We start from the raw sequence: 10,000 nt of genomic DNA, 5'->3' as shown, positions 1-10,000 counted from the left end.
TAATTTTAGGTCATCTTCAACTTGCATTAGATTTTAGGATGGTACAGGTGATATAGACACTATCCGCACACAATTCAGTATGTATACATTACCTATAGTACGTGCAGACACATCCACTGAACACTCCTGCCTGTCTGAGCCATCAAGAAGTGAGTGAGACCAAGGCACAGTACAGAAACTTCAACTATAGGTTATATAGCTATTCAGATGTACCATGACACCTTATATACAAGGCCCTAGTAAAGAAATGAGTTACAACATTCTTGTAAGAGAAGGTGCAGGTGTACATGTGGATGTGCAGGTGTCTTTTGCAAAATGGCATTCCTATCTTGATAGCCTGTTGGTGCACACGTGCCAATGGCAAGGTGAGAATGCAATTAACATGTGATACAGGTACCCTACTGACATGTAGCTGTTTAGCTTTCACAGCAGGCTGTCTCCACAACCATAGTCCCTTCTTCTTACTTGGCAATAATTGTAATCCATCCAACCGGCAAAATCAGCTATATTTACCTTCCCAACCGGCATTTTTCCTTCCCAACCGGCAAAATGCAGGCACTGCCGCCTCTGGCGAGAACACTGATACATATATACATACATACAAACAGACAGCTGGACATATACGTATATGCATACATACAAACAGACAGAGAGATGGACATACATACATACATACATACATACATACATACATACATACATACACACAGACAAACAGACAGACAGCTGGACATATACATATATACATGCATACAAACAGACAGACAGCTGGACATATACATATATACATACATACAAACAGACAGAGAGATGGACATACATACATACATACACACAGACAGACAGCTGGACATCTATATATATATATATATATATATATAAAGGAGAGGTGTCTGTCTGTCTGTCTGTCTGTCTGTCTGTCTGTCTGTCTGTCTGTCTGTTAGAGCGTTTCTCAAAAACAGCGAGTCCAATCTCAGCCGAATTTGGCTCGCGCATGCCGAATTCATTCGCATCGAAAGTGAGATTGTGGTCGTCTTCCTGACTTCTCCCACAACGACGCCATTTCCTGCCGATCGCACTCGCTTCCGCTCGTGCACGAATATCTCTGGAACGGCGCATCGTATCTCCACTGAATTTAGACTGCCCGTTCCTGACGTCGGACGGTATGCACTCCCTGCAGCGGAGAGAAGTGACAATGTCTCTAGAGGATGGTTCAGCTGTGCAATATCCAGGAGTGCAAGGAGACGAAAGACCGTTTTTCATCCGCAGCTGCAGCCAGTCAAAAACGGAGACGTTTAGAAGAAGACGAAGCAGCGAGACAGCAACGTTTGGACGGCGAAAGAGACCGATCGGCGAGAGTGTGTGCTGAGCAAGCAGAACATCCGGGACCTCGCAACAAAGATGTCACGTGACGTGTCCACAGACCTATCTTTACACAGTATCTTGCCCATACGAAGGACGGGCCATGGATACTAGTATACATCTATACATACATACAAACAGACAGACAGCTGGACATATACATATATACATACATACAAACAGACAGAGAGATGGACATACATACACATACAGACAGACAGACAGAAGGTAGACAGACAAACAAACACGAATAAACAGATGCAAAACAAACACAAATAAACAGACGAAGGATGGACAGATAGATAAACAGGTGAACAAATGGGACGACATGCAGACAGGCGCATGAGGTGAGACAGAGTAACATGCAAACAGACACAGACTGACAGATAGGAGGTAAACAAAGAGACAGATAAACGAACTCTACAATTACGATCTTGAATGGTGTAAATCGGTCAACGTAATTTACTGAAAGTAAATCACGTGTCACTGTCATTTGTTGTGCTCCGAGTTAGTCCTGATAGTTTCTTTGAGAATGCTTGTGTTGCATCATAATCATTGAACAAATGAGGACAGACTCAGCAGCCTCCTCCGTCTCAATTGACACTCAGCAGACAGACAGACAGAGAGAGAGAGACAGACAGGCATACAGAGAGACAGACAGACAGACAGAATGTTTTATTCTTCCAATATACAGGCACATCTGTGGCTCTTGCCTACATAAAACAATTCTGTGGCACAACCTTAACAAAGCCACAAGACACACTACTAGACAGACAGACAGACAGACAGGCAGGTTTACATCAAAGCTTGGAATTAATTGCTGTTTATCTTCTCAGGATGTTTGAAGAAATGTTTGAGAATCATGGAGACACGATAGCTCAACAATATGGAGGATCGCATCTCGTTCACAGGCAAACTTGCAACCTCTTCTCACTTGCAGCAAATTAAACCCCTCATAACGTTCGTTCGTTTAGAATTCGTACGTACCGCCATATTGCCACTCCCTGGGCACTACCATCTCGTGATATGCTGCAGTCTGTCTCTCGTTATTACAGCAATGCATTCACAGGTTGAACACATTGAGTATACAAATCCACACTAACACGCATCTGATGATATGTTTGTTTGTGTGTGTGTGTGTGTGTGTGTGTGTGTGTGTGTGTGTGTGTGTGTGTGTGTGTGTGTGTGTGTGTGTGTGTGTGTGTGTGTGTGTGTGTGTGTGTGTGTGTGTGTGTGTGTGTGTGTGACAGACAACGACAAACAAATGGCAATCAATTTGTTTGTTGGAGCGTATCAGCCACACAAGGAGAGACTACATTTATGGGAGTTAACTACAGACTACTACCTTCACCACCTATTAGCAGCCGATCGGCTTCAACCCGAAGACCTCCCAGGGTAATATGTCCTTGGCATACCCACAGATTTTAACAAAAATATTTAAAAAAATTATTTTGTGGCTTAGGTACACTAACTGGTGTCATCCTGAGATACTTGATTGTTTGCCGCTCCCGCTGCCTCCTCCGCAGCTGCTGTGGAAAAAGGATTACAAAGCTGATGATGAAATGAAACATGAAGCTATGGATTCATTCACGGAGTATTATCAGCCACTTCGATTGACGTTGTTTGAAGAGGACTACTGTTGTAATATGCCAAGAACGAGAGGGTAAGACATACAAACAGACAGACAGACAGATAGACAAACAGATAAACAGATACTCTGATAGACAGACAGACAGACAGACAGACAGACATGTTTTCCTTTTCCTTGCTGGAACCATTTAGAATGTAATAGTGTTGAAATTTTAAATATATGTATTGACAGACAGACAGATAGACAGACAGACAGATAGACAAACAGACAGACAGATAGACACAGACAGACAGATTCATTTATTATCATCAAAACTCTACGTATGTACAGGAAACTTTCAAATATCTACCAGTCCTTCATAACTAAGCAAATTATAACACATTAATGGACTTGGCCTACAACATTGCAGTCAAACATTATGCCACTGTCGTTTGTACTGCATGAAAATCTCGACAGCTTCCTCAAAATCACTCTGGCGTTGCATCTCTGAAGAATGATGGAAAATTGCTTTCTCCAGAATGCCTTAAAACGTTGAGCGCTGTTAAAAGGATGTGCATGAGTAGTATTGTAGCTTTGCCTAGATATATGAGACAAAAACTTGTGTGCGTGCGAGCCCCACAAACCAAAATGTTCAAAGACTAGTGGAACACACTTGGATGATAAACCACCATGCAGGACCTCTCCTGAGTATTTCTTTAGTTTCTTCTCCTCTCTTACTTTTGCAGCATACCCTTCTTCTCTGTGTGCGTGGTTGAGAGCATCCTTACTCCATGGGTGTGCTAATGAAACATCCACGTCAAGATTCTGTCCTGTTTCAGAATCAAAGAGTGTCATATCAGGACGGTTTTCGCTACTAACAAAACGATGCCGGGGTTCGGTTTGATGGGGAATGTGCAAATCACTCAAACATTCACTCCAACCCTTCAAGATAGTATTGTGGGTCCAGACAGGACCTCCTCCATATTTACATGTTAGTAGGTGGTATCCTTGTTGATCCAGTTGTTGTCCACAGTCACACACTTTCACCCACTTGGTAAACGGTAAAGCCAATCCCAACCGCAAATAGGACGCTATAGAAAAGTCGTTTGTTTTAAGTGCGTGCCTATCAGAAGTAGGAATGGCATCTAACCAATCTCCGGCTCCACGACCTTGCAATGACCGCAGCCTTGCCGCATCTTTATCAGAAGGAGCCTGAGCAATGAGTTCAGACACATTAATTTCGTTTATCTCAGTACAAAGACGGTGCTGCAGTTTCTTAGGATAAGCGATGATGTCATCAAGTGTTTGAAAATCTTCATCATTGTCAGCTGACTTGGACAATGGTGGCAAGTCGGAAAAGCTAGAAATTACTTCTGAGCCAATCGACCCCGACTTTTCTTTAGAAGAAGTAAGATAATCAACCAAGTCAGTCATACACAAGAAACGAGATGGCAATTCTTTCATTGATTGACACCAAGAAGACAGACAGATAGTTAGACAGACAGACAGATAGTTAGACAGACAGACAGATAATTTATTCTCATACAGATTCTACTTGTACATATGCTAGGATTTTTAAAAATACAAACCAGTCCTTGCAAACAACAAAGTCATTAACTAATGGACTTGACCTTGATACAGATAGACAGAAAAATAGACAGACGGGCAGCCAGACAGATAGTTAGACAGATAGACACACGTACACAGACAGACACATATACAGACAGTTGAACACACAACACAGTGATGTTTTTTCTTGTTTTTTGGTTGCCAAAAATTGTAAAATAAATAATAAGTTTGGACACTGCTATTTAATTTAATGTTTTTAGCTGACCCGCCTTATGGGCAGTGTGTTTGTCTGCGTGCAGCACAATGTATTCCATTCAATGGAATAACAGAAACAGTCGTGTAGATGGTCGTATATAACTTCTACCACCAAACAAACTTGCCTGAATGGGCAGCTAATAATAATACAAGTTAAGCCCTAAGCTGGATACATTACAACACCTCGGAAACAACAATGTTTGAGTCACTATTTTGGTGTTATGATTCCTTGTCTGATGGTGTCTTTGATACTCACGTAGATATCTCTGAATAATCATAGATATCTCTGAATAACTGTGCACAGGGAAAACACAACATAAAGTTGTCCATGAGTGAACACTGGCGATGGTAGAAAGATTCCCATTTTGCTAGAGTTTGACCCTGAGCTTTGTGAATTGTGATGGAATATACCAGGCTTATACTGGAAATTGACAACATTCCAAGACAACGGTAGGTAAAATGGTAGACATCAGATGGTGCTAGTTGTATGGGTGGTATTAAAGTGTGTTGATGACTATGTGTTGTACATATGATCTCTGTGATCTCTGTGTCAATGACATGATTATGCATTGAGTCCATTTCATAGATTGAGATTGTGTAGGAGTATGATGATTGATCCCACCTTCAACAAAGCCAATACATACCAGACGTGTCAGGCTGTTGATAAACTCCAGCGGATAGTTTTGCTGTTGATTACCGCAAAGCACTTTATCCACAGGTAGAGATGCTGTCCACTATTTGGTTGTCACTGACGTGAAACACTAGGTGTATAGTAGTGCAGACAGGTCACGTGACCAAATCAATGAAACTTATTTATTACCCACATCATAGGATTGTTTAGTGCTAGCAATGTGACGTCATTCTTTAGTGTAAGTAGGACAGTGGATGTGAGATTGAGATCACACGACAGATCAGGGAAAAATAAGTGTCAATGATGTTGACAGAAACTACGAAATTTGTCGCAATGTCAACTGAGCCTGGAGCAGCATCCTGGTACATGCTACATAATGATACCGGCGTCAGGTCGGTTGGTGCATTACAGACATACATACATGCAGACAGATGGAAATGGGGGTCGAGTGTTAAGAGTCTAGGATAACAAAATGTGTCCGCTTGAAGTGAGTCATCCCGCAACGATGTAAACAGACCTAATTTTTGGGGGGAAATTAATATTAAAAGAGCAAAATGTAGTTGCTACAGCAAAGAGTGAAGTCTGCACATAATCCGATGTAAGTAATAGTATGCAACACTGCAACTGAAACAGAGGACCTCAGGTAGAGCTACAATGCTACAGTACACTCCTACTATACATACACGTCAACAGTAAACGGAGTTCAACACTGCAACTCAAGTGACTCTCATTTGCTTAACCATGTCTGTGTAGCTATACAGCTAACCTTTACTATGCAATAACCTCCATTACAGAGCCTGTCATAGGCTTGTCTAGATATGCGTAGATCTTTTACATTACATCAGGCTTCTAGGCTAGAGCTCGATGGTCTAGCTACATAGTTGAATAGAGCTGACCATGATAAGTGTACAGTGCAACAGATGCAACAAATGCAATTCTAAAAACGACCACGCCCTGACTCCTGACCCCTCCCCCTCCTCTGTAGTTATGCCTCTGCATGATGATCCCACCAATCACACAACACATTTTGATTTCGTTCTGGAGGGAATATGGGTGTATTAGACTCACTACAATAAACTACCAAAACAAGACGGGACTATTACAGTTGCCTCCTTTGTTTTGACTTTCTATCGTCAATTGCTTGCTAACCAATTCACTTTATTAGTAACTGATGATGTTGCATTTTTAGTGTCTCAGACAGCAGCCCGTTTGTTGTGAAAGACCGTAAGCTTGTCAGACAGTCGGGCGAAGCCAGCCAAAAAGTTTTTGCCACTACACAACATCGCAAGTCAACAGAAGACATCACCGATAGCGGCGAAGATGGCAGTGACGACGAGCCGGCAGAGAAACTACGACGGGGTGCATTATCTATGAAAAGTTCTGTAAACATCACGAAGAGGAAAGATGTAAGGCACTGTGTGAGTCTATACGAACATAGAGATCCTGCCAGCCCTACTGCTTTTCAACATCTGGTGGCAAATAATTAATTAATTATAATAATAAATAATAATTTTGGCGGTAAAATGTATTGAATATTATTAGTAAATTAAAAGTAAATTTTGGTTAATAATTTTTTATTAATATAATTTTTATATATTAAATTAAATATAAAAATATTGATGTTTGTGTATAAATAACTAATTTATTTATTTTTACATTTTTCTGTTTATGTTTATCTTGTCTCTACTACAGAAACGATATCATCACTACAGTTCAATGCTAACCCTATTCAAATCGTTTTCGAATTGATTTTTAATATACAATCAAAGAAACACCAGCAAACTAGGCTGGTAGGTCCCAGAATGAGTCACTAAATGTATGTAGCTGTAAGTGACTACGTATCATGCGTTTGACAGATAGTTGCTGCATGAGTTTCCGAAACCTTCTATGAATTCAAAGATGTTATACTGCATGTTGTTGTCTTGAGAGCGATGGTTTTCAAACTCTTCAAACTTGATAGGCTTGAGTATCAGAGAGTCTCTACAACTAAAGGGAAAAGCTTCCCACTGGCTGCAATCATCATTTCCTCAAGACAGTCATCCTCTTTCGTTTCACCAACCTGAGCAGCCGCACCAGCACAAGAGCTGCAACAATGTCGCTAAGAGCGTGTTCACACTGACATCTAGATTAGCTATGATTAGTCCAAATTAGCCCAAGTGCGTTCACACCGCTATGATTCGTAAGTCATGTGGGCAGGTGAGTGTAATTAGCCTCGATAGTTTTTTCATCTGTCATATCTGGCAAGAATTAGCATGAAGTGTCTTTACGAATCCATTGCTTTAGGTTTTGAAGAGGGAAACATTTTGTTTGCTTTCTCTGGCAGCTCCTTCAGGGACGTCGACGGCAGGAAGTTGTCACAGACACGTACATGTCTGCGCTTCCGTATAAGTTGCCATGTTGTTACTGCGTTTGTAGCAGTGTTCAAACTTACAACACCACATCAGAAACATCAGCAGCATGCTCTTCTTGTATACTACCTCACGTGCCAAAGTCACGCAAAACCAATGTTGTTGTAATGTTAGAGTGGTGTTACACTAATCATGATCAGGACGAGTGTAACGAGTGGGGTTAATGCACTAACGCAGAACTAATCATGATTAGGCCCGGTTTGAACACACTCTAGGTTGTAAAGAGTTGCTTACTGTTATGTTGAAATATGCTGCTTTCCCATCAAGAAATTTTAATTTTTATAGTTAAATTTTAGTTTTTATACTTAAATTTTAGTTTTTATACTTACATCTTAGTTTGCACTTTTATTTACTTTTATTGTTTATTTATTATTATTTTACCTTTTGTAATAATGTTCCTATTTGTACATTTCATAAAGGGTACAATTTAGTAAAACAGAATGACGTCGACTAAATGTATGCTCAAGTAGAGATGAACCAATCAAAAGTGTGTATGTCATATAACAGCATGGTATGCTGTAGTTGTTTCCAATACTTCATAGAAATCTTTTGCGCTTGGGTGGCTTTGCAGTACAGTACCGTATGTATTTGTATGTATGGGTACGATGTATGGCACTCACAAGATGGGATGACCAAAAGTGTTGTTCTTGCCAGATCGATCCATTCAGTTGTAAAAATTTCTACGGATTACGGTTGAGGAGCCCGGATAGTGTCGACGCTGAGCTCTACGATAAGTATTGCCTTATCAACTACCTCGCGTGTCACGCCAAGGAAGAGTACGTTACCAAGGAGAACATACAACAACATGCCACCACCTTGTGCGTCCCAAACAATCACCGTGGTTGATATCAACTAATTTTATTGTACTGTACACCTGTAGCGTTGTCAGTCAGTACTTCACTGGTGACTCAACACAGAACACCGTTCCGCCAGGAGTTTCATTAGACTCTCTGTGTTTATACGAGGACAACGTTCGACTTGTGCCCGATGGACCGCAAGAGCCATCCCGACAAGATAAGTTGCTCTATGAAATGATGGGCTGGTGAATTCCCTTAGAATAGTCTCCAGGTTACTCACCTGCAAATAATCTATTGTCTAGAGAATTGACACTTTTATATGAAGAGATAGAAATGCATGCTAATAGATTTGTATCTTTCGTTGTGTAGCTATAGCAACAAATGCTGTTTAGTGTTGATACTTTCTATAGTAGGATCGTGGCAGTCAGTTATAATAAAAAATTTACTTGCTGATTGGAAATGGTTGTGTTTACGGGCGTCCACTATGAGTCTGACAGTCGACATTTGCAACCAAAGTTGCTACGTTTTTGTACAAAACTGAATTGATTGGATGTTAAGTCCAGTCAAGAGTTGTATTGCAACAGGAACGTATGATGCATACAACTACAATGTATTGTGTGTGACACTGGATGGAGACACTTTGAAGTATTTTGCGACGTCCAGTTATATGTGGATTACCAGCTGGTACTACATTTCAAGCAGAGTAGGTTGTGTGTGTGTGTGTGTGTGTGTGTGTGTGTGTGTGTGTGTGTGTGTGTGTGTGTGTGTGTGTGTGTGTGTGTGTGTGTGTGTGTCAACGTGTGTGTCAGCGTGTGCGTGTGTGTCTGTGTGCGTGTGTGTCAGTGTGTGCGTGTGTGTCAGTGTGTGCGTGTGTGTCAGTGTGTGCGTGTGTGTCAGTGTGTGTGTGCGTGTCAGTGTGTGCGTGCGTGTCAGCGTGCGCGTGCGTGTCAGCATGCGCACGTGTGTGTGTGTGTGTGTGTGTGTGTGTGTGTGTGTGTGTGTGTGTGTACGTGCGTGTAACAACAACCAAATCCCAGAACCATCAGTATTAGTCATCACTTGTTAACTGTACACAACGAAAGGCTTCCCACACGTCAAATATACAAATTACAATCCCAAAATTCAATACAAATTGAAAACACTTTACTGCAGAACCAATAACCATTGCTGTAACAGACTGGAGACAGAGTGTGTGATCTTACTTGATAATTACAAACAACAAACAGCCATCTGGCCCCTACACGTCTACTATCACAGGTTGACAGTCGTCTGGTGGTTGTGTAAAGTCCCATTTGAATTTCTTCGTCAAGTGCTTTCGAAATTGAAGTCCACGCTTTCTTAGCTGACTGTCGACTGTTGTCGATTCTTCCAGAGTCGAAAAGAACATCTATACAACATGCAACAGTCT

General features: G+C 41.2%; 2 protein-coding genes across 3 annotated transcripts in view; one reads left to right on the top strand and one right to left on the bottom strand.

Moving 5' to 3' along the window:
• LOC134186518 (polyphosphoinositide phosphatase-like) overlaps positions 1–9,039 on the top strand; it is a 14,340-nt gene extending 5,301 nt beyond the window's left edge. Inside the window, exons 16-22 of the mRNA XM_062654505.1 lie at positions 2,199–2,273; positions 2,337–2,431; positions 2,613–2,757; positions 2,825–3,025; positions 6,577–6,793; positions 8,450–8,613; positions 8,676–9,039. Coding sequence (XP_062510489.1) covers positions 2,199–2,273; positions 2,337–2,431; positions 2,613–2,757; positions 2,825–3,025; positions 6,577–6,793; positions 8,450–8,613; positions 8,676–8,841 — 1,063 coding nt within the window. The 3' untranslated portion in view covers positions 8,842–9,039. The remainder of the gene's footprint in view (positions 1–2,198; positions 2,274–2,336; positions 2,432–2,612; positions 2,758–2,824; positions 3,026–6,576; positions 6,794–8,449; positions 8,614–8,675) is intronic.
• A 591-nt stretch (positions 9,040–9,630) lies between these two features.
• The window catches only part of LOC134186829 (protein AAR2 homolog), a 4,923-nt gene continuing 4,553 nt past the window's right edge, over positions 9,631–10,000 (bottom strand). For both annotated transcript variants that reach the window (XM_062654892.1, XM_062654893.1), the window contains exon 10: positions 9,631–9,979. In XM_062654892.1, coding sequence (XP_062510876.1) covers positions 9,830–9,979 — 150 coding nt within the window. In that variant the 3' untranslated portion in view covers positions 9,631–9,829. The remainder of the gene's footprint in view (positions 9,980–10,000) is intronic.

This window comes from Corticium candelabrum, chromosome 11 (genome assembly GCF_963422355.1).
Source record: "Corticium candelabrum chromosome 11, ooCorCand1.1, whole genome shotgun sequence".
Classification (NCBI taxonomy): domain Eukaryota; kingdom Metazoa; phylum Porifera; class Homoscleromorpha; order Homosclerophorida; family Plakinidae; genus Corticium; species Corticium candelabrum.
The sequence above is the reverse complement of the archived record's forward strand: the minus strand, read 5'-3'. Positions and strand labels throughout refer to the sequence as shown.